Source organism: Abramis brama (genome assembly GCF_963993115.1).
Source record: "Abramis brama genome assembly, chromosome: 12".
NCBI lineage: Eukaryota > Metazoa > Chordata > Actinopteri > Cypriniformes > Leuciscidae > Abramis > Abramis brama.
Genome location: NC_139974.1, coordinates 7,327,591 through 7,353,283, shown reverse-complemented (window position 1 = coordinate 7,353,283; position 25,693 = coordinate 7,327,591). Strand labels below are relative to the sequence as shown.

At 39.1% G+C, this 25,693-nt stretch overlaps 1 protein-coding gene across 1 annotated transcript; it reads right to left on the bottom strand.

Moving 5' to 3' along the window:
* Positions 1-14,447: 14,447 nt before the first annotated feature.
* LOC311093381 (E3 ubiquitin-protein ligase TRIM39-like) lies at positions 14,448-21,448 on the bottom strand. The gene is made up of 7 exons (XM_084130733.1): positions 21,135-21,448; positions 18,514-19,067; positions 18,304-18,399; positions 17,768-18,001; positions 17,538-17,676; positions 15,888-15,914; positions 14,448-15,735 (listed from the first exon to the last, which is right to left on the bottom strand). Exons 2-7 carry the CDS (start codon positions 19,063-19,065, stop codon positions 15,188-15,190), a joined length of 1,596 nt encoding a protein of 531 aa, XP_083986859.1. The 5' UTR covers positions 19,066-19,067; positions 21,135-21,448; the 3' UTR covers positions 14,448-15,187.
* Between the last annotated feature and the right edge of the window lie 4,245 nt (positions 21,449-25,693).

Sequence of the window (25,693 nt, the reverse complement as noted above, 5' to 3'; positions counted from 1 at the left end):
GGGGTACCCGTTGAGGGGCCATGCATGAAGGGCCCACAAGTCGTTCTTCGAAAAGAAGGTTGGGCAATGAGAGTTGTCTTCTGAGGCGAAGAGGTCTACCTCTGCCTTGCCGAAGACTTCCCATAACAAAAGAACCATCCAGGGGTGGAGAGACCATTCCTCTGGGGGAACATTGCCCTGAGATAGCATGTCTGCCCCCACGTTCATTGTGCCCGGCACGTGAGCTGCCCTGAGTGAGCGCAAGTTGCCATGAGCCCATAACAGTAGCTGTTTGGCTATTGTGAACAGGTTGCGAGACCGCCCTGGCGATTTATGTAGGATACCACCGCCATGTTGTCCGTACGGACCAAGACATGGTGTCCCGCCAGATATGGGAGGAAGGATTTCAGGGCTAGAAAAACTGCTCTCATTTCGAGGCAGTTTATGTGTAGGCATTTCTCCGAGCTCAACCAGAGGCCGGAGGCAGGCCTGCCCTCGTACAGGGCTCCCCAACCGAGGTTGGAAGCGTCTATCGAGATAACCCTCCTCTCTGAAACCCAACCCATGTTCACACCCTGCTGATACCAGCTGGTGTCCTTCCAGGGGGCCAGAGCTCTGGTACAGCGCTGGTTTACCCTGATATTTATGAGGCCCGAACGCCATGCATGGGCTGGAATTTGGGGCATTATAGCTACAGCTGAAGGGGGCGCATATGCAGTAAACCTAGCTGGAGTACTGATGATGCTGAAGCCATAAGGCCCAAAACCCTTTGAAAAGTTCTGAGGGGTACACGGGAGCCCAGTCTGAATGACGCAGCGAGCCGCTGAATTGACAGAGCCCGGCCCGGCGTGGGCCATGCTCTCATGTGAACGGAGTCAAGAACTGTTCCCATGAATGTGATCCGTTGGCTGGGGGACAGTACACTCTTGGCAAAGTTTACCCTGAGTCCGAGGCTTTCGCGATGGCCAAGGAGCCAGGCTCTGTGAATATGGGACTCCTCCTCTGACTGAGTCAGTATGAGCCAGTCGTCGAGGTAGTTCAGAATAGGCATTCCCCGCTATCTCAGGGGGGAGAAAGCCGCATCCATGCACTTGAACATGCACTTGACATGAACCCCTCTTTCCCCCGGCTAGGACGGCTTCTTAGGCTCGTGGGGCCAGCGTGAGCTTTGGACGAGGACCTTGGCACTTGGGGAGCGGGTAGCGCTTTGCTGGCTTGTAGCGTTGGCCGGTCTCAGCCGCTGGACAGGGCTGGTAAACCTGCGGCGCTGGTTTCTCTGGCTGCGGTGTACTCTTGGGGCGCCGTGAAGCTGAACTGGAGCGCTTCATTAGGAAGTGCTTCATTGCACTGGAAGCTTTCTGAGCCTCTGTGAAGCGGCTGACGGAAGGGCCGAAGAGACCTGTCGTGGAGACCAGTGAGTCGAGGAAGGGGGTCCTGTCCGCTTCCCTGATCTCAGTTAAATTCAGCCATAAGTGGCGCTCCAGAACAACAAGGCTGGCCATGTTGTGGCCGATAGCCTGGGCAGTGGTCTTTGTAGACCGCAGTGCAAGGTCAGTAGCGCTGCGAAGGTCCTTGAAGGCGTCCGGATCGGGTCCCGACTCGTCCATAGTGCGGAGGAGTTTGGCTTGGAACACCTGGAGGATTGCCATGGTGCGTAGTGCAGAGGCGGCTTGACCAGCGGCGGCGTAGGTGCGTCCTCGTCCAAAGCTCACGCTGGCCCCACACTCCGGTAAAACCTGCAGATAAAATTGCACAAAAGTAAATTCTAGAGGTCAACATGCTAAAAAGTAAATACAACATGAGCCATTTAAAACAAATACAGAAAAGCCACTTGTGATCAGTTTTGAATGCTTGTAATTGACATTTTATATACTAGTCGATTACACTGTTTACATCTTGTTTCTTTTTGTTTTTGTACAGTTTGCAAAAACTATAGTCTCCGAGCTTAGTCAAACATGTTCATATAGGATTTTTTGAAAACATGAACAAATATAGCATAAAGAGAATTAAATGACAGTCATTCTACATGAGAGTGTTTAAGACTAAACAAATCATATTTCTTTTAGAACATTGTTACGATCTCTTCTGAATCGCAACAAAATAAGGGAGTCACCACACACCTTGCAGTATAAGACACACTTTCTGCTATGTCTACGAAACATCGACATGAAAAATGAGTATTGCTGTTTTTCTGTTACCTTCGAGACCTAAACTCGTCTAACTATTACACTTAAAGATATGCATTTCACAGCACAGTCATAGATACACAGTTATTTTGTGTATGTCACTAAACAACAGTTAAGCTAATGAATTACAGTTGATGAGTAGTATTTTTACGTGAAAGGTGGGATGATTTTTTTTATTCTGTCCACACCAATACTTTGACACCAGAGTTTTAGGCATCTGTCTTTTAGGCGTGATCCAGAAAACAGATGTTGTGTTTTATGTCTTAATAATTGTTCCTCTTTTTTATGAAAACATGTGGTAAGCAGTTTTTGGCCTCATCAGCAGAATGCCGAAATGTTTTACAGTAATACGAGAATCTCGTCCACATCACAGGCTATATTGGCACTATATTGGCAAAGTGGATTTTACCCCTCTGCCAATATATTGGCACTATATTGGCAGAGGGGTAAAATCCACTTGCATGCCTATTCCCGCTGGCACGCATCAACTGAAATATTTGGCAGGCTTCTTCCATTTCATTGTCTCTGTGTCCTAGAAAATAGAAGTACTGATTATAACTGTAACACATCCTTTTTACAAAATGGAAGCATTCAGAATACTCTATCTGTATGTGAGGCAATTTGATACATTTCTTTTTATAACAGTAGTATAGGGCAACAGCTACAGTACATGTATGTGTTGTAACAGCACATAGTACAGCTCTCAAAAGTTACAGTAGAGAGCAGTCTGAAGTACATCTACTGTACCTGTTTTCCTCCCTGAAGGTTCTTATGATTGAGGCGATAGTGAAGCGACTCAAGTTTGGCTGTACTCGTTGCCCAGCCTCCCTTATAGTCATACCATGGGCAAAGACATGGGCAACTAGAGTGCCACTGCTTGTCTGTTTGGCTTTGACCTTCCTCTTCACCTTCCTCATCCTCTTCCTTCACCTCTTCCTCCACTCCCATCTATTCTTCCTCCTCCTCCTCCTCCTCCTCCTCCACTCCAGTGTCCTCAACCTCTTCCTTCATGTCTTTCTGGATCCATTGTTCCAAAACCCAATGAACTGACTCTGGCCCTTTTATCTATCTATTGAAGGTTCTGATTGGTGTATGATCAATTTTGACTCTTAGTGTTTCCACTTGGGTAATTGTGTCTAACTGAGCTGAAGCTGTGCTGACTTGAGTGAACAATATTGAATGTTAGTGCTTTCTAAATGACAACATAATAATAATAATAATAATAATAAGAAACTTTATTTTATAAAGCGCCTTTAAAAGCAACTTCTCAAAAGTGCTGTACACAAAATAAGCAATACAAACTCAAAAAATAAAAAGTAACATCAATAATCAAATGCTAATTTAAAAAAAATATGTCTTTAGTCTACCTTTAAAAATGTCATAGTTCTGAGCTTCCCTAAGATCAAGAGGCAGAGAATTCCAAAGGACAGGAGCACATGAAGAAAAAGCCCTGTCACCCATAGATCATAAGCGTGTATGAGGAACAACCAACAAGTTGGATTCTGAAGATCGCAGTCTCCGATTTGGAGTATAGCGAATTAACAATTCAGATAAATAATAAGGAGCCAAGCCATGCAATGCTTTATATGCCAGCATCATAATTTTAAAATCAACTCGGAATCTGACAGGGAGCCAGTGTAAGGACTCCAAAACTGGAGTAATATGATCGCATACCCTGGACCCAGTCAATATCCTGGTGGCCGAGTTCTGTACATACTGCAAATTGTTTCTTATGAGTAAATTGTTTCTTATGAGCGTATGTTGAGTATTGTTATTACATAATCTATCCTAGAGACAACAAAGGAATTAATCAGCTTTTCAGCTACTGAGAAATTTAGCATAGGACGCAATCTTGCTATGTTTCTGAGGTGAAAGAAGGATGATTTAACTGTACTCTGGACAAAAGAATCAAAAATAACTCCAAGATTCTTCACTTTAGCTTGAGTCGCGAAAACCGAGCCATCAATAGTCAAAGATAAAGAACCAGCTTTGGATATTTGATGACAGGAACCAATAAGCATAACTTTAGTTTTACCACCATTAGCTCTGTTCTCACTGGTGTTCCCCAGGGCTCTGTCTTGGGCCTCTGCTCTTTAATATTTATGTCACCTTTTGGTCATTTGTTGAGATCGCTTGGCCTCCATTATCACTTTAATGCTGATGATACGCAGATTTATATACACTCTAAATCTGGTGAACACCTTGATTATGATTTTCTCTCCGGCTGTGTTTCTGAGATAAAGGAATGGATAAGTAATAATTTATTCTGCAAATAGTTCAAAACTGCTTCTGTAGATATGCTGAAGAACAGAGCGCTGTGTAATAGAAACACATTTATGAAACATTTGACATCATTTATACATGTATGATATACATGAAAGTTTAGGTTACATTCTCCCAAATCTGTTAAAAATATCTAAACTAGAATGACCTATTTGATTGGGTAAATGCACTTTCTGGTTTAAATGATAAACTCAAATAATTAGAACTATAACAAATAATTTTAATTTTGTTTCATGCCAAAGTGTCTCAGTTTCCTGAGATTTTATTGTTCTCATCATTGTTGTACTTTTGCACAGTTTTGAATTTACGTTTGAGTAATTTTCCATGTGTTTGCATTAACATCAGGCCTTTACAGTTTTTTTCAATCGCTAACAAGCGCTTACCCATACTTCAGATAATTTTTCTAAACTCTTAACACAGACTTACACCTACAAAACACAATTGGCCAAATTGATCATTTTCTTCTCAAAAACACATTTTGTTAAATATATACTAACTCTCCATTTCAAAACAGAACACATGTTTCTCTGCACACACTAACTTTACCAAAACACTGGAAATCTGACTCAAAATGAAATTATTCTTTCAAAGAAGAACACTTGTTTTCACTTCACAAGGTATATGCAGTCAATCACAGTACACCAGGTTTCAAAATACTGGCTATTGTTGACATTAGAAAAACTGCATAGACTTTTATGTTTCAGGTAACATGCAATCCATCTTTTACACTAAATTTCTTGGTTGGGACCTGCATGTCCACATGTACAGTAATGTTCACATTCAAACGCATTCTAGTAAAAAGCAAATCAGTTATTTTTTCTTTTTTGTTTACTAAAGGAGGTACAGTAGAAACACAGTATAATAGAACAGAAAAAGTTTCAGTATTGCAATGCTTACAGTGAACAAAATATCATAAGAGCATTCTGAAAAAAAAGAAGAAAAAAAAAGAAAAAATAGCAAAAAGCCCAGATAAAAAGGGGGGGAACTAAAAAAAGCACAAAATTAATTTATCTAATCCCTGCGATCTTCAGGGTTAGGCCACATGTTTTCGTCAACATCACATCTAATATTATCCAAGGCGATGCACCTGGGATAAAACCGCTTTGTATGTCGGATCCACCCTTGGCAATCTTGAACTGTGATGTCCCTGCAGCCAGCATCCATGGCTTCAAGGAGGGACATCTGGTCATGTGGCTGATGGTCATAAACCTTCCACCTCCATGCCGAAAAGAACTCCTCTATGGGGTTGAGGAAAGGTGAAGGAAGAGACTTACCAGTCTTGGGTGGACTTCAAACCATGCTGTTATTGATTGCGAATGATGGAAAGCAACATTGTCCCAGGTAATTACAAAAGTCCTCATGTTTTCACCCTCCTGATCCTGCTCTGGAACCAGGCGCTGGTGGAGATCATTGAGAAAGGCAAGGAGGCGCTCAGTATTATAGGGTCCAACCTGACATCTGTGAAGGAGTAATCCTGCATTTGCCATTGCTGCACACATGGTAATGTTTGCCCCTCTCTGTCCTGGCACATCAACTGTGGCCCTTTTTCCAATTATATTTCGTCCACGTCGACGCCTTTTGGACAGATTGAATCCTGCTTCATCTATGTAAATGAATTCATGAGGGGCCTGGTTGGCCTCCAATTCCATAACTCTCTGAAACAAAGTTTATGTATATCATGTCATTACTGTATACCATACTGTACTGTAACCTATTATTGTGTAGGTTACCTACTTTCAAAGCTAATAATACTGGACATTGAATTGAATATACACTATACCTGGACATATTGTCTTCGTAGCTCCTTGACTCTCACTGTTCCTCTCAAAGGGAACAGTGTAGAGCTGCTTCATCCGTACTCTGTGTTTGGACAATGTCCGTGTAATGGTTGTGAGGCTGATGCTTTCTATATTGCCAAATATCTCATGGTCCTCCACAATTCTAGTTTTAATTTCATGCAGTTTTATTGCATTATTTGCAACAACCATTTCTACAATGGCAAGCTCTTGATCATTATTGAGGAGCTTTCCTCTTCCCCCAGAGGGTGGAAGACATTGCATTCTTTAGAGAAAAAAAAACAAAACAACATATGCATTACTGTATGACCTTATTGACATGTAAAGTGAGAATAGAAACAATCCATGTAAAATGCAATACTTACCTGTTGGTTTGTTGAAATATGCGAATAATGGAGGCAACCGTTGACCGCCTCAAATTGGGTTGCACTCTTTCACCAGCCTCTCTTAGTGAGAGACCGTGGTTGATTACGTGGTCAATGATAGTGGCACGAATTTCATCACGGACTACTGTTCTTGCAGCCCTTGGAATGCCACCACCACGCATCCTTACACCTCTACCTTGCCCTCTCCTTGGGCCTGCTCCTCTTTCTGCACCTGCACCTCCTTCTGCATCTCTCACTGCATCTCTCCCTGGCCCTGCACCTCTCACTGCTCTTGCACCTCCTTCTGCATCTCTCCCTGGCCCTGCACCTCTCACTGCTCTTGCACCTCCTTCTGTATCTCTCACTGCACCTGCACCTCTCATTGCGCCTCTCACTGCTCCTCTCACTGCTCCTCTCACTGCTCCTCTCACTGCACCTGCATCTCTCACTGCACCTGCATCTCTCACTGCACCTGCACCTCTCATTGCGCCTCTCACTGCTCCTCTCACTGCTCCTCTCACTGCTCCTCTCACTGCTCCTCTCACTGCTCCTCTCACTGCACCTGCATCTCTCACTGCACCTGCATCTCTCACTGCACCTGCACCTCTCATTGCGCCTCTCACTGCTCCTCTCACTGCTCCTCTCACTGCTCCTCTCACTGCTCCTCTCACTGCTCCTCTCACTGCACCTGCATCTCTCACTGCACCTGCACCTCTCACTGCTCCTCTCACTGCTCCTCTCACTGCTCCTCTCACTGCACCTGCATCTCTCACTGCACCTGCACCTCTCATTGCGCCTCTCACTGCTCCTCTCACTGCTCCTCTCACTGCTCCTCTCACTGCACCTGCATCTCTCACTGCACCTGCATCTCTCACTGCACCTGCACCTCTCATTGCGCCTCTCACTGCTCCTCTCACTGCTCCTCTCACTGCTCCTCTCACTGCTCCTCTCACTGCACCTGCATCTCTCACTGCACCTGCACCTCTCATTGCGCCTCTCACTGCTCCTCTCACTGCTCCTCTCACTGCTCCTCTCACTGCTCCTCTCACTGCACCTGCATCTCTCACTGCACCTGCACCTCTCATTGCGCCTCTCACTGCTCCTCTCACTGCTCCTCTCACTGCTCCTCTCACTGCACCTGCATCTCTCACTGCACCTGCACCTCTCACTGCTCCTCTCACTGCTCCTCTCACTGCTCCTCTCACTGCTCCTCTCACTGCACCTGCATCTCTCACTGCACCTGCATCTCTCACTGCACCTGCACCTCTCATTGCGCCTCTCACTGCTCCTCTCACTGCTCCTCTCACTGCTCCTCTCACTGCTCCTCTCACTGCTCCTCTCACTGCACCTGCATCTCTCACTGCACCTGCATCTCTCACTGCACCTGCACCTCTCATTGCGCCTCTCACTGCTCCTCTCACTGCTCCTCTCACTGCTCCTCTCACTGCTCCTCTCACTGCACCTGCATCTCTCACTGCACCTGCACCTCTCATTGCGCCTCTCACTGCTCCTCTCACTGCTCCTCTCACTGCTCCTCTCACTGCACCTGCATCTCTCACTGCACCTGCACCTCTCATTGCGCCTCTCACTGCTCCTCTCACTGCTCCTCTCACTGCTCCTCTCACTGCACCTGCATCTCTCACTGCACCTGCATCTCTCACTGCACCTGCACCTCTCATTGCGCCTCTCACTGCTCCTCTCACTGCTCCTCTCACTGCTCCTCTCACTGCTCCTCTCACTGCTCCTCTCACTGCACCTGCATCTCTCACTGCACCTGCATCTCTCACTGCACCTGCACCTCTCATTGCGCCTCTCACTGCTCCTCTCACTGCTCCTCTCACTGCTCCTCTCACTGCTCCTCTCACTGCTCCTCTCACTGCACCTGCATCTCTCACTGCACCTGCACCTCTCATTGCGCCTCTCACTGCTCCTCTCACTGCTCCTCTCACTGCTCCTCTCACTGCACCTGCATCTCTCACTGCACCTGCACCTCTCATTGCGCCTCTCACTGCTCCTCTCACTGCTCCTCTCACTGCTCCTCTCACTGCACCTGCATCTCTCACTGCACCTGCATCTCTCACTGCACCTGCACCTCTCATTGCGCCTCTCACTGCTCCTCTCACTGCTCCTCTCACTGCTCCTCTCACTGCACCTGCATCTCTCACTGCACCTGCACCTCTCATTGCGCCTCTCACTGCTCCTCTCACTGCTCCTCTCACTGCTCCTCTCACTGCTCCTCTCACTGCTCCTCTCACTGCACCTGCATCTCTCACTGCACCTGCACCTCTCATTGCGCCTCTCACTGCTCCTCTCACTGCTCCTCTCACTGCTCCTCTCACTGCTCCTCTCACTGCTCCTCTCACTGCACCTGCATCTCTCACTGCACCTGCACCTCTCATTGCTCCTCTCACTGCTCCTCTCACTGCTCCTCTCACTGCTCCTCTCACTGCTCCTCTCACTGCTCCTGCATCTCTCACTGGACCTGGTCTTCTCCCTGGGCCCCTTGCTCTTGCGCTTCTTCTTCCTCGTCCAGACATTACAGTGTTTGTCTTTTTCTGTTTCTGTTTCCAAAAACATCACTCCTCAAAGTCCTCCTTTTATAGTAATAGAAAAAAATAACCCCTGCCACTGAGTCTAAGCCAGACTAGAATCAGCTGTGGTTGTCCCAATTTACCCAACATAAATCAGCTGTATGTCAATTATTCAATTGTTTGTTTATTATCAGCTGAGATATATTGTTTTTGAACTGATATCATTGCAGAAGCAGAGGTTTTTATACTGTATCTAAGGTTTGGAATATTGTTTTTGCTATTGTGGGATGTTGTGTGTTAACATTCGTAAATACTACAAAAACAATCCATAATTTTGTTGGGAGGTATAGCTTGTCTGTTAAGAAAATGTAAGCATTGTGGAAATGTGTTCACTGACTGCATATTGTGTGAAAACGACATGAAATGTGTGAATGGTATGGCCACAAAAGACTGATGCTGTGCTAATTGTGTTTAGAGTTTTGAAAATGTGACAACTGTTTGGACAAACGCTTGTTAGCGACTGAAAAAAACTGTTTACAGTAATTTTGTAATTTACACAGTGAAGTGCAACAAAATGTGAAAATAAACTTGAAATAAAATACCACACAGATATTACACAATATATACTCTGAAATTCCTTATAAGTTAAAACTATGGATGTGCGCTGTAGGGGAGAGTGGGCACAAAGTAACGTTTTTTGACTTTCTCATTTTGTGTAAATCTACTTAGGGTTCAGAGTATTTATTTTTCCCCACATTAATTTCAAACATGTCTAGTACAATTATATGGTTTTGTTTTGATACAGTATTTACTTTTTTCTTGATATACCCCGAACGAATGGAAGTGAAATGTGACAACTTGCCCCATAGGTGGGGTACATTGTAACATGACCATATGACAGATTAAAATGCTATCTGATCTAATCAAACAAATATACAAGACAAACTAAAAAAAATTCTCAATAAAATACAATTATTTACTTTTTCATATAAAATAAAACCATTTTTTAATAATTAAAATTAAACAAATTTTTGAGTTAGACTACGAACACAGGAAAACACAGCTATACAACATTGTTCAAAACATATTTATAATTAGTCATTTCTGAACATTTACTCTCAGTCTTTATTCTCCTTTTTCTCATGTTTTCTCAATGTTTGTAATAGTATCTATCTAGTGTGTTATCAAAAGCTGTGATGAAGTTATGAAACTGTCATGAGGTTTTGTGCTAGAACAGAGTTTGCTGGCAATACAGTAAATGTTTTCACTGTGCATTATGACTGTATACTGTAGTTGACCTTTACAGATTGAAGGGTGAGTTACAGTAATGTGGCAGTCTCTACCATGGTAATCAGTTTACAGTATCACATAATGTACTATATCTTATGCCACCCGTCTCCCTTCTTCTGATGCATCTCTGATCAATCTGATGTTATACAGTCATTGCCTGTTTCCTCTCCTTTACTCTATCCTGCTTTGTTCACTAATTGCAAATCTATTTGTATTAAATATACTCATTACAAAAAACTTTCTGGAATTTGACATTTTCAACAAACATCACTTACAGTAGTATGATATAAGATGTTTTCCTCATGTTTTCCTGCAGTATATGTCCCCACAAGGACAAGGATTTCAGATATTGCCATCTTTGTAGAGACATTTTGTCCCCATAATGTAGAGTTTACCAGGACACACAGACCACACACGCACGCACGCACACACACACACACACACACACACACACTTTGAACATAGTGGTTATAATCTGAGAAAAATCACTTTGGCATTTGACATTTGGTTATCTGTATCAGAAATTGCAAACAAAGTTCAAACTATATCTATAGAATCTGTATCTATAGAAATCTCTAGGTGTACCAAATGATTCATTGATTAATCACTAAAATCAGTTGGATTAAATAATAGACAAATGTATTAAACTGAACTAGAAGGGATGCAAATCAAAAGTCTGATAGTAATGGCGGCTACTGTGAATGAATCATTTATAGATGAAACAGTTATTTTGTGTTGTGAAAATGATACTTTGTGATTTTGAGTATTGAACTACACAATTGGAAACATGATGAAATGTTTGAAAAAAGTGCACTTTTGATGATCTGTTGTAATATTAGCACTAAGAGTTTTGAAAATGTACACCTTACTTGTGAAAATAGTACCAAAGCGGATAAAAAAACCTGTAAAACATGCATCTCTTAACATAATTTGCAATTACAATTATAACTGACTTCCTTTTATTTGGTAATAATCTTGTCTTTGTTCTGATTGAATTTGTTGACTAAATTTAAGAATCTGACATAAGAGGACACCGATATAACAATGAATTTAAAAACACTGTTCATCTCTTGGCTTTATTATTAGAGTTTTGATCTTCTCTCAACCGATAGAGCACATCCTGCATTATATTGTATTATAATGACTATTTAATATTAGCCTACCACTAAACTTTGACTATAGGCATGTTGCATAATAATTGTTCTAGGAAACTCAAAGCATATTTAAATGTTTGTGTAATTTGTGCTATACTCCATAATGATGTTTGTTGCGTAAGTAGAGCCCAAATATAAACTCAAGCCCAGGGCCCGCAGCCCCCAAGTCCTGCCCTGTCCAGGCTAATGATGCAATAATTATGCAATTTTTATGAGCTATATTTTTTACATAACATTTTTTTATTATTATTATTATTATTTTCAATAAATGCAACATTTCTCATTAAAATAGAGTGCAGGCCTTTACAGTTTTTCTCTATTGCTTAAACACTATAACCAGGCTTTTGAACTAAAATTTCAAAACCATAATGCCATTTATCAAAAAGCACACCCCCTAAACTATAAACACTATTCCCCTGTTTTGACACATGAGTCAGATTTGTTGAACTGTCACTGCAAAACTCTACACACAAATCCCTTTATTTCTCATTGCCTAGACCATGTTGTCATTTAGAAAGCACTAGCATTCAAAATTGTTCACTCAAGTCAGCACAGCTTCAGCTCAGTTAGCACACAATTACCCAGGTGGAAACACTAAGGCTACGTTTACACGTGGATGGCTATTTTCATAAACGGACATTTCTACCCTCTTCGTTTTCAAAAATAACATCGTGCACACTAACCTGTGTATATGCTGTCAAGAGCATGCCAAACCTGTAGGTGGCAGTGTAACGAGAAGCTCAAGCCCACCTTAGCCAATCAGAATCCCGAAAATGGTCACATTCCGTGACGTCGCTGCCTAAAACTCCGTTTTTCTCTGTTTACATGCAAACGTGCAAACGAAGATTTTCAAAATCTCCACTCTGGCCGGAGTTTTTAGAAAGAATCGGTTTCATTGGCGAATCCTCCGTTTGCGTGTAAACGAAGGGTGCAAACGAAGGGAAATGTCTCCGTTTTTCAAAATAACCATGTACGTGTAAACGGGGCCTAAGAGTCAAAATTTAACACACACCAATCAGATCCTTCAATAGATAGATAAAAGGGCCCAAATCAGTTTATTGAGTTTTGGAACAATGGATCCAGAAAGACATGAAGGAAGAGATCGAGGAGAGATAAGAAGAATGAGGAGGACAAAGGACAAGGGCAAGAAGACAAGCAGTCTCAGATGAAATTCAAGCCACTCTAGTTGCCCATGTCTTTATCAATGGTATGACTATGAGGGAGGCTGGGCTACGAGTAAGGCCAAATTTGAGTCGCTTTACCGTCGCCTCGAGAACCTTCAGGGAGGTGTGGTGGCAAACAAAATTCTATCACTGAATAAGAGACAAACATTTCCAATAGTCTTTGATGAGGTTTATTTTCTTGCAAGAAAAGGCCAGCAGGCGTACAGTCACACAGAGTGGCTGCAGAGTGTGACAGTGAAGAGAGGGCATCCTTTCTCCTTTATAGTCTTGACTCCCAGAATGTTATCTTTCTAGGCCAATGATGGTATTTCAAGGCTCTCCTGTCACGACCAACACTCTTTACCATTCCAATACAATTCCATATTAGAATATGGTTTGTGTGTGCTCTTTTACTGTCATATGATGGTCACACACATCTTACTGTAAATAAATATAAAAAAAAATTTAGAGGAGAGAGTAAAAAAAAGATAAAAAAAGAGTAAAACAGGAAAAAAAAATGTTTGTGTGTGTGTGTGTGTGTGTGTTGTACTGTGTAGTACATGAGTGAATAAAAATGTGCCAATGTATCCACTGGTTGTGTCTTTTTTGTTCATCATGTGAAAACGAACCACAAGCAACATAACTTACCAGTTTTGGAAATGTTGTTTTGAATTTATTGCACCAGTGTGTTAGCCTATGTTGTAGTGTGTGTGATTTTGAGGGCTTGTGTGTCCTGTCTGAGGGCAACGTTTGGTTTTTCAGCAAGAGTGAATGTTTTTGACTGTAGAGCTTCATTTTGACCTGAAAATAGGATGTTTGGGGAATTGGGTGAGACGTTATGGATTTGTGTTTATAGTTTTGAGAATACGAGGCATAGTTTCAAGAAATGTGTTTAAGCAATCGAGAAAAACTGTAATCATAATCAGGACTAAAGATGCACGATCAAAATCTTTTTACCAGACATAGCACTCACAACGAACAATTCTCACCAAGTAAACTAAAAACAAATCACTAAACAAATTAAATTGAACATTTTTAAATAACATGATAGTTCCAGGTTTCCGATGACTTTATGAACCTCATTATATTGTCTGTATTTTTTTATTTAAAACTATTTTATATTTTATCTTCTATATTTTTATATTTTATTTTTAGAAATATGTGACTAGCTTTCTATAATTTTATATTTTCAATATCTACTGTAAAAAATCAGCTGTGCTCAATTTGCATACAGATCAAAATACATGAAACATAAATAGCTATATATATATATATATATATATACAGTGCTATGCATAAGTGAATACACCAATACTTAAAAATAAAAATCTGCCTGCCTCTATGGGAATTTAACATAGGGGTGAACTAACTTATGCACCATGTATTTTAAGGAAGAACATTTATTTATTTACGATACATTATTCATTCACAAAGAAAATTGGTGTCCTTAAAGGTTGGATTTTTCCTAATTTTTTAAATTAAGGCATTACGTTCAATTTCCAAAATATGATTTTTTATTCCTCTTTTTAGTCAACTTTAGCATGGGTGTATTCACTTATGCATAGCACTGTATATATATATATATATAATATTTAATAGAATAAACTCTACTTTGTCCTGAAAGAAGGAAAATGTTTTTTTGTTTTTTTTATGAGGTTTCATTTTATAAGATAGTCTTTTATAAGGTTTTATATTTGTTTTGTATTACTTCATATTACTTTATATTAGTGCCATCAGATATTTTAAAGGTCCTATATTTTATTTAAAAATGTACTCGACTGTATCAATAAAAAATAAATGAACATTTAAATGAATCTGATGTGTGTTTCCATTGGTCTATATTTCTATTCTCATGCTTCTTTTTCTTCTTCTTCTTTTTCTTCTTCTTCTTCTTCTTGTCAAATATGGACAGACCAAACCATTGGTTTCATTTTTTAATTGGATTTTTAACCCAGTGGTTGGGTTTGTCCATATTTGAAATAACCCAGCATTTTTTAGAGTCATGGTGTTTTTAGGTATACTTTGAAGATCTATAGTGTTGTGTATGAATATGGTAATCATACAGTTCTATGATATATATTGAGGTATTAACATCTGATTTACCACAGTATTATCACAGATCATTTTGTAATTAAAATGGTAGAAACAGCTTTGATATAATTTATGTTATCATAGTTTGGTTTATTTTGATGTAAAAAAACAAAAAAACTAAGACTCACTTTGTCAGGTTGAGATGGGAGAAACAATGGCGTAAATAATTATGAAAAGATGAAAATAAAATTTTAAACAAGCATTATATTTTTACATTATAATTTGCAATTATAGCTAGACTAATAGATTTTAACAATGAAAAACCAATGATGAAAAAAATAGAAAAACATGTTTAGATTTTTAATTACAGAAATAATTTTCATTGAGTATTCCATATTAGGCTGTAAATTCATTTATTGTGTTTGACAGATGTGATGATCAGTGGAGTTGAGTTTTTACCTCCATCATTAGGTTCTGGGCTAAAATATGGATAGAGTTTCCCAGTGAAAGACTGATCAGTGAAAGAGTAGAGATGAGAGCTGGACTCCACATCATAAAAGGAGACCAGACCCTCCTCATAATCCACAAACACACCGACCCGCTGCGGCTTCACTCTCACACACAGAGAGACAGAGGGACCAGCACAGGCTCTATATTCATTCCCATTCCTCAGCCGCACAGTCCAGAGTCCATTACTGGGTCTCAGTGTGATCTCTCCCTTCCTGTCAATGGATTCTCTGGCCACTCCTAAAGTCCATTCAGTCTTTCCCTTCACCTGCACCTCAAAATAAAATCTCCCTGAGGAGAATCCCTCCTTTCCCAGGACATTTGCATATCTATCAAATCTCTCTGGATTGTCTGGGAGTTTCTGTCTAATGTCTCCACATCTCACTTGTTTCCCATCATCAGACAGGATGAGATATGGATGAGCTGTATCAGGATCCAGAGTCACATCCACTGAGAAAACAGAGAATATCAATCACAACTTAATACATATATTTAGTGATGATGTTTGTAATATGTAATCAGTGTTTAATCATACTGTCGGTCAGTGATGAAGCTGTGAGTATCTGAATGTAATCTAGTGTAGTGCAGACAGCACACTGTACCTGCATACTGCTGTATCCTCTTCAGTTCTGTAGAGACACATGACAATAAAACACCATCAGATCTTTGACATGTTTATTAGGGTGGTCCTTATTTTTAAAGTCTCCAATTGTCATGCTCTTAACCCTTCAAATTGTTCCTTTATATAAGAAAATACAACATGCCAATTTTTATGGCAGTAACATAATAATTACTGGTAGCTCAATAGCTTTAAACTTTCTGAGATTTTGATGATTTTCGTAAAAACAGATCATTTGAATTGGTATTGTACCTGGCTAGTAAAATTCCAAAAAAATCTCCATAAAAGCATCTAATGCACCATATATTCCTAACTATGTATTTTAGATACATATCTCAGTTTACTTATTATAGAATCTAAATCCAAATTAATCCATTCATGACCCGGTTTAGCAGATTTACCTTTCCTGGTGGAATCAATACATATTTCTAATGATGATCACCTTGGTTACTGTTTGGGTTTAGAGCACATTTTTTGGTTTAAAAAATTACATTACGTTCCTTGAAATTGACCCGGAACTTTGGCCGAATCAAGCAGATTATCAGGAGGCACAGGCAACCATGCAATGAAAGTAGTCAATGATCACGCCGAGAGAGGAGTGGCTCTGATTCAAGAATACAGTGGCTATCTCACACACTCTGAAGAACAACTGCAGTTTCTCCTTCATGTGGTGGAAGATCACCGACGGATCTATCCAGACTGCAAAAAGTCAACACTGGCTGCTGAGCATCAGAAATGAGGGATTGTTGAAAACTGCTTTTTTTAGATTGTTGTCATTGTTGTCATGTCAGTGTTGCTCTGATTTCAATAAAATGTAGTTCATTTGCAGCAACTTTTAATATCACTTGCATATCACAATAACACCACACAGCTTAACATAGGCAATCTTCCACATGATTGAGCTACCTCTAAATATCATTTTTCTGTCAACATTTTTGCATATTTCTAATTTCGAAGTTAAAAGGAACAGTTTAAGAGGTTAAGACACTAACATTTTGCAAAAAAAAAAAAAAATTGGACTTGATAAGGACCACCCTAATGTTTATGTGTGAATTATAGACAAGATTTAAGGTTATATTTAAAGAATTGTGTACAACATCATGTTTTATCTGTCAATGTTTCTCTGCTGATGTTTAAAGAATCAATATGTTATTTTTGTGTCTAATGTTATTCATCTCAATTTTTCATCATACTGTATTTTTGGAGTGCAAACAAGCACAAAAAAAGGATTTAAAAAGGAAAAACATATGAGTTTAAAGTATAAGCTGCAGGCCTGATATAATAAAGAATAAAAATGTACTTCTTAAAGCCATAATGCATATTAGAATTTCTTAGAAATGTTTAAAAATTTTGATTAAATCATTTGATCTGATGTGCATTCAAAAAATGTAGACAAAGAGATAATAAATAAATGTTTCTGAGTAGTTTCTCATCTAAAAGAATTTACTGCATGTTTTCTGAAATTAGAGATGAATATGACCTGCTCTCTTCAAGAAGAACTGTGATGATAATGAGACACAAACACATGATCACACACTTCTCTTATTTCAGCTTTAACAGACTCATTCTTCATTACTGATATTAAAAGATGATAAATATATGTATCTGTATGGTGTATTTGATATTGCTGTACCAGTTAGCGTGAGTTTCTCCTGTAGAGAGTCCTGCAGTTTAGTCAGAGCTCTCCTCAGAGTCTCCAGACTCTCATCAGTCTTCACACTGATCTCAGACCAGTTCCTGGTGTTTCTAGAGCTGCACAGGGATGAGTAAATCTACAGCAGGAGAGAGGAGAAATCCTTCAGCATGGGGAGTGTTATGGTGTCATATACTGCATTATCATTGATCAGAGAGATGTTGACTGACCTGTAGGAGGTGGAGGTGATCTTCAGTGTGTGAGAGCTGCTCCAGCTCAGTGTTTCTCATCTTTAGCTCAGTGATCTCCTGCTCCAGCTCTTCAATGAGCTCTTCCTCCTGTTTCTCTGCTGCTTTCTGCTGCTCCTCCATCATCTCCAGCAGTTCAGTCTGACATCTCTCAATGGAGCGGATGAGATCAGTGAAGAGCTCCACACGGGCTGCTTTCTCCTTCTCTGTGTTTCTCTGCTCAACCAGGACAATCAACACATTATTAGTGGTGTTTGTTAAGAGAAGAATCAGTGTTATTATTTCTCATACTTCAGTGTTTTAGCCGGTTTTCAAAATCCCTCATTCTGCACCGTTTGCACTGAATGATTCCTCAAATCATGTGTGTTGTTGAGGAGAGATGTGTTATTACTTTACTAAGTGATCAGGAAATCACAGACGTGTCGATATTCAGACCAGCAGAGTGACTGAGAGTGTGAAATTGCTTTTATATAATAATATATATTAAAATTAATTTAATTTAATTATTTTAAACTCACTTTTCTGACTTCTGCTGAGTGTTTGACGTCTTGAATCTTCTTGATTCTGTCCTGGATCATCTGCTGTGTGTCTTTCTGTGTCTTCATCAGTTGAGTCTATAGACAGAGAACAACACACAATATGTTTTCATAACTGATTCATTTATATCAAAGAACATGTGATTCCTCATGATAAGAGCCATTTAAAATCAGTTTGTCAGTAACTTTTACCTTCTTCTCTTCACTCTCCTCTTCTAAAGAAACAGTGTTGTGGTTCTTGTGATCTCCTTCAGTGCAGAACAGACACACAATAGTCTGATCATCTCTACAGAACAGCTCCAGAGGTCTCTCATGTTTCTGACATATATAGTCCTCCAGATTACTCACAGGATTGATCAGTTTGTGTTTCTTTAAACCTGCCACTCTCAAATGACGCTCCAGGTGAGTTTCACAGTAAGAGCTCTGACACACCAGACACGACTTCAGGGCTTTCAGCTTTCTTTCCTCACAGACGTCACACAGAACTTCAGCTTTTTTCTCAGGACTTTTCTTTTTATAGTGATCTACAACTTCTCGTAGTGTGGTGTTAATCTTGAGATCAGGTCTGTGCTTGAATGTTTCTTTACAATATGGACAGTTGCAGGTCTGGCTGTTGTCCCAGCACTTATTCAGACAGGTCTTGCAGAAGTTGTGTCCACATGGAGTGCTGACTGGATCAGTGAACACGTCCAGACATATAGAGCACTGAAGCTCCTCAGTCAGTGGACCGCTGGAGGAAGACATCGCTGGAGAGAGAAGTTATGAAGATAAATCACCAACACTACTAGTCTAAAGTTTGGACACACTTGATACACACACTCAGCTTAAGCTTCTTATAACATTAAAAGATATTGTGGAAAGCAGGACGAGGCCGGTGGCGTGATTGATAAGGAGCGACACCTGCGCGCGCACCGGGCTCGTATATTTACAACTAGGCCTATAGCTCTCCATTATGGGGCGCCGTTTGTAAAGCGGCTCATGCTGAAAATAACAGCAACATTTTGTCACATTTAGCTTCAAACAATGTTTAAAAAACTGGTATGAATTTTTGACGGTCACTTTTTACCACATTTACAACAATATTTGTCAACTTAGAGATATTTTAAATAGTTAAATCTAAATATTAAATGTTACACCTAAATGTTAAATGTTAAATCTAAATGCTAAATATAAATCTAAATGTTAAATCTAAATATAAATCTAAATGTTAAATCTAAATATTAAATCTAAATCTAAATGTTAAATCTAAATTTAAATGTTAAATCTAAATCTAAAAGTTAAATCTAAATCTAAATGTTAAATCTAAATGTTAAATCTAAATCTAAATGTTGAATTTAAATCTAAATGTTAAATCTAAATCTAAATGTTGAATCTAAATGTTTCGGGTGAAACTAAATATTTAACTAATATGCAAATTCAAAATGCCGGTAACAGGAAGTGCCAAAATAAAAGCTCGAGGTGGTCAGTGTGTGTTTATAGCATGGTTTATAGTGTCAAATAACGAATAAAAACCATCTCATCCGAGGAAATGGACTCTTGGACATGGATTATCGTGATAATAACTACCTAAAATAATAAACACGTTTGGAGAAACTGTATTTGAAGAGTAGGCTAGTGTCACTTTTATGAAAAGTGCGGGACTTATGACTTGTAGCCATAATAGCCAGCCACGAGGGGGCTCACTTTGACTGAATGTCATGTCATTACTCTCATCACGAAACTCTACAGTTTCTCCAAACGTGTTTATTATTTTAGGTAGTTATTATCGTTATATTATAGTTATTATTATGAGATGGTTTTTTATTCGTTATTTGACACTATAAACCACGCTATAAACACACACTGACCACCTCGAGCTTTTATTTTGGCACTTCCGCTTACCGGCATTTTGAATTTGCATATTAGTTAAATATTTAGTTTCACCCGAAACATTTAGATTCAACATTTAGATTTAGATTTAGATTTAACATTTAGATTTATATTTAACATTTAGATTTAACATTTAGATTTAGATTTAACATTTAGATTTAACATTTAGATTTAGATTTAATATTTAGATTTAACATTTAGCCTATATTTATATTTAACATTTAACATTTAGATTTAACATTTAGATTTAGATTTAATATTTAGATTTACCATTTATATTTATATTTATATTTAACATTTAGATTTAACATTTAGATTTAGATTTAACATTTATATTTATATTTAGCATTTAGATTTAATATTTAACATTTAGGTGTAACATTTAATATTTAGATTTAACTATTTAAAATATCTCTAAGTTGACAAATATTGTTGTAAATGTGGTAAAAAGTGACCGTCAAAAAATTCATACCAGTTTTTTAAACATTGTTTGAAGCTAAATGTGACAAAATGTTGCTGTTATTTTCAGCATGAGCCGCTTTACAAACGGCGCCCCATACTCCATAAAATATATTATATGGCCAAGAGTAATTTTCATCTTAATAATGTTTAATGTAAATGTGATTTTCATCTGCAGTTTAGCAGGTTTGTGTTCAGTCTGTCTGCAGGTCATTTAGGCTACTTACGTTTCTTAGTCGTTAGCCTATAAGTTTTGTGACAAAATGACAGAAACGCCAATCTTTGTATCACAACCAATCAAATGTCATATTTAAATACAATTCTGATACCATTTCAGTGCAATAAACAACTAAAATAGTTGAGTATTTGACATGCTTAAACCTGGTTCTGTTCAACTTATTCCAGTTTGACATAAACCTACTAAACCAGTTCACTTCCATTAGAAACCTGTTCATCACAATCTCTCTTATATTTCTATCTCTTACCTGTGAGGATCAGATGTGTCCACAAGACTCTTTGAACTGATCAATAAATATTCTGTAGTTTAAAGAGGTTGATCGTTTCAGTCGTCCATATTGTTGTTGATCAAGTTAGTTTCACTTTCTCTGAATCTCTCTCTGAACTACAGTGATGTCAGAGCTCCTCCTGTATTCACACATTTACATTTTAAAATTGAGAAGCAGTATTTTTCTGAAGTCTCCAGTAGATACCGCCATTCTCTCACCCCTAATTTCCACCAACTGCGGAGAGATTCGCGAGATCTCAGCTGTCAGTCATGGCCGTATAGCCGTTCCGCAGCAAATCCGGTCCTGTATTGAAGGACGGCGGAGCACGGAGCCGATCCGCAGCCGTTCCGCATTTGGTGGAAATTCGGGGCCACAGTGACTACCTTCACCTTTTTCCTATCATACAAGATTACCTGTGCTTATCTTGTATGATAGCTATAAGACCAATGGTTAATTTGAATAAGAGTAGAGTTCTAACTCAGTAAAAATAGCCTATTTAAACTTTACCCTTTAAAAATTAGGCTTTTACATTTTTTTAAAGATGTTACAGTTAGCAGTAACTTCCGTTAAACTGTTAACAATCAGTGTAAGACTCGCTATGAACGCGCTAATATTTTTTAAACTGGCTACAAAGAATTATTCTACTCACCTTTCAACAATCGAACAACAAAAGGAAACATACAAATGTAAAAGCATTAGCTATAATTTTTTTGTCTTTGGAAATGCACATTCAACAGTAGCAGTTCTGATACAGATGTAGCTACATTTATTTTCATTAACACAGACAGTAGCTAACTGTAACATCTGTAAAAAAAAAAAGTAAAAGCCTAATTTTTAAAGGGTAAAGTTTAAATAGGCTATTTTTTACTGAGTTAGAACTCTCTTATTCAAATTAACCATTGGTCTTATAGCTATCATACAAGCACAGGTGAAACATGGCACCTCTACCATGTCCATGGAAAAAACAATATGGTTAAAGGGACATTGTGTAGGAATTTCTCCCATCTAGCAGTGAAATAGTATTTTGCATTCAAACAAATAGTGCTCTCCAGCGCCTTGCATTTTCAAATGCGTGTTGCATCTATGTGCTGCTTCACTGCGTTATGCGAGAAAGCGGTGTTCTTTATAAAAGAAGCACTTCAGAAATAGTTGAAATTGCATTTATTAGGACTCATGGGATATTATAAAAATAACCCAAACTATATAATAGTCTAGCCTACATATTTTTTAATTGTATCATTGCTGCCATAATAACCATTTAAATTTTTTATGTGCTTTATTCTCTTTCCCATTTTTGCTCGCTGAGGTGGAGCTGTGATGAAATATTGTTCTTGGAAATACTTTCCAGCATTTCAGTAATAAAAGTGTAGGCTACATCTCATACGGTGCTCGGCAGTGATCAAAAAGGATTTAAACAGTGGATTTTGAATCTCTTATTGGAAACTCAGAGATGTGGATTCAGACGGAAATTAGCCTACCACACGACCTGTTTGTCAAAAAAACAGTAGACTAATTTGGCCAGGGATTTTTACGCGGGTTGGGTGAGAAAAACCACTGGTTTTCGGATGGCACTAAAATCACCGACTAGCCCTGTAAATGTTTAAAATACCGTACGAGCCCATGAGAAACAATATGAGCGTCCAAATAGGACTTAACTGACAGTTGCCTATGCTTTCACTGACCTTTAAAAGCGCACTTTAATTAAATTAATAATATTGTTATAATATTGTAACCTAATTAATAATACAACTTAAGGTGTAACTTAAGAACGACGTAGCGTTAAGAAGGTTTCGGGAAACCCAGCCCAGAGCTACGTGGCCCTCCAGGAATTGAGTTTGAGACCACTGCTGTAGATGAAGTGTTGCACAGTTAGTTTGAACAGATGTGGATATCTCCGGCTCTAAGCGGCTGGAGTACGGAGGCTGCTCGTGGCACGAGGAATGTTTTGTTTGTTGCGACTGTGAGAAGCCCATCGGCGGACAGTCGTTCATCCCAGATAAGAGCGAGTTTTACTGTGTGCCCTGTTACGAGGGACGTGGAGGGTTTTGAAAAGCACGCGAGAGTCAGAAGAATTGTTCATTTTGTTGTGGTAGTAAGTTATTTCAGCAGTAGAGAGACATTAGCAGAGAAGCTCGAGAGGAGGGATTTATACAAACCAAGGTCAACGGGATCTTTCGATTTGCGCCACTTCTTCTCCCAGTCAACAATGTGATCTCACCATCCCAGGATACTCACTGTGGTCGATGTGATCTCAGCATCCCAGAATACTCACTGTGGTCGATGTGAGGTCACAGTGAGCTAAAAGTGTAACCTCAAAGCTCACTCACTGTGCGCTCAAACTGTGAGCTCAGCATGAGAGACCACTGTGATATCATTGTGTTAAACTCTCATTCTGCTAGTTTAGTGAGTTTACTGTGATCTAAAATTCCTCTGGAATTGGTCAGTTATATCACAAACATCATGTAGAAGTTCATATTTTATTTCCATCAACAAAGTATTTCAAAAATTCAGTTTCCTTGTTTATTTTGTATTATTTTCAGGTGTTGGCATTTGACACAAATGAATTTGGCGGATGCATTCAGATTCTGGTGTTGGTTTAGTGACTCCTTTACACTTCTTAACCTCTATTACTTTTCCCCTTGAAAAGACTTGTGTAACCCAGGCTACTAGTAAACAAATAAGTATGTGAGTTAATCGAAAAAGAACAGCTGAAAAAAGGAGAAAAAGACTGTTCTGGACTGAGAAGAGAATCACCCAATCACACATTGCGCTGCAGTGACTGACATTTCTGTGGGCCAATGGCAGCAGCGCATCAGGTTGCGCAAGTCCCTCGAGCGGCAGATGAGAAAAAGCAAGTCAGAGAACGCAGCTGTGCGGAGTAATCTCCAGAAATTTCCCGCGTTTGAGCTAAAAGATTCAGAGTGAAAAGAGACCAGATAAAATAAAGTTGAATATTTGAATGAAACGTTGATAAGCTGTCATCGGAGCGAGATGAGGACGAGTCAAAGAAATAGTGACTGATGCAGACCAACGTAACTTTAAAGTGCTGCGTATTAACTTCCCTGCTTGAATATAGACTATTTTCTTGCCTTGGTGAGTCCTATTTCAAATATAAACTTGATAATATACAAGAAAAAATGTTGCAGATTTTTTAGCGAACTTATATGAGGTTGATATTAACTTGATATTAGTATGTGCGTGCATAACGATCTAGCCAGCTAGTCTGCACGTGGGCTAAAGCTAGTCAAATGTGAAAAAAAAGCTAGCGAGTCAATGAAATATGACGCAGATTCATGTTTAATTGTCAACGTGTTTAATAAGTTGAAATATTGAGTTAATGTGTGCTTTATTGTACACGTGAATTGTTCATGAGACTGAATTGAGTATTAATTATTGGTTCTGCCTTGTGTTTTTACAAGGCTGGGTTTTTTGTGAGAGATTGTGATTCACCATCAGAAGTTTTCCTGTTCCATATCGGACACACGAGACGCAATAAGCGTATAAACACGGCGAGCTTTCCACGAACTCGATTCCCTTGTTGAACTGTGCTCATCATCTCTGGTAGGAGAATTCCTTTCTTTTTGTTTCGTTGCTCTTGGACAAAAAGAGCTTGGACTCATTGCGAACTGTTTTTTTTTTATTATTTTTCTCCTCTCCATCTTCATCCAAAAGACATTGACTTTGAACTGAACTGTCCTAAACGAACGAACATTTTCTTGAACTGAGTCAATTGATTCTGTTCGTCTGAGTCGATTCCACCAATTGAATCTTGAGCATTTGATTCACAACCTGAAAAGAATACCAGTTTTGAGGGAAAAAGTGTTTATTTGAATTTGAAAAGTGAAATTGAGAATTCATTCTGTACACTGAATCAAGTTGACTGTTTATACGATTTCTGAGTATTCAAGTGAATGCATTATTTTGTTTGAGAATATTGCTTACTGTTTCCTTGAAGTATTGAATTTTTCCAATTGTTTTTATTTTATTTTTATTTTATTTTATTGTACAAAGAGAATAATCTGATTTACATCTGAGTCGAGCTGTTAAGGTTGCTCATTCTAGTACTTACAAACGAGTGTGGAGAACAAATATTGTCACTTACTGTTCATTGCTAATTAATTGATTACATTGTGATTTGCATATTTCAAATAACAAAAAGAAAAAAGATCATTTTACTTCAATATAAAACCTCAGTTGAATCATAAAAAAGACTCCGCCGATAATTCACCACCACTGTGCTGCCTTCCTCTCTCCAGTAGTCGCACCTATCTTCTGATCCTTTGGCCCATAGTGAAATACTCACCAGCTTGACACGCGCCACGCTACACTTGACATCCTGAAGCACAGAGAGCAATATGTTTGATATTACTGGTGTGATTTCTGAAGTCAGGTGACTCTACACATGAGCTGATAAGATGGATGGTTCACATTTACCTGCATGTGCCAGTACTCGGCTAACACAGGGCCAGGCCACAGTGCATATTAGCATTATAATATCATATGAGCGTATGTGAAATGCAATTAAAGAGACCACTCAC

What these genes read in the sequence shown, in the direction of transcription:
- LOC311093381 (XM_084130733.1), bottom strand. Translation starts at nt 19,065, where the DNA reads ATGTCTTCCTCCAGCGGTCCACTGACTGAGGAGCTTCAGTGCTCTATA. An exon ending in ACTCAGCAGAAGTCAGAAAA is followed by an intron (nt 18,002 to 18,303) that starts GTGAGTTTAAAA and finishes CTGGTTGAGCAG; the next exon opens with AGAAACACAGAGAAGGAGAA. An exon ending in GAGGATACAGCAGTATGCAG is followed by an intron (nt 15,736 to 15,887) that starts GTACAGTGTGCT and finishes CTGTTTTCTCAG; the next exon opens with TGGATGTGACTCTGGATCCT.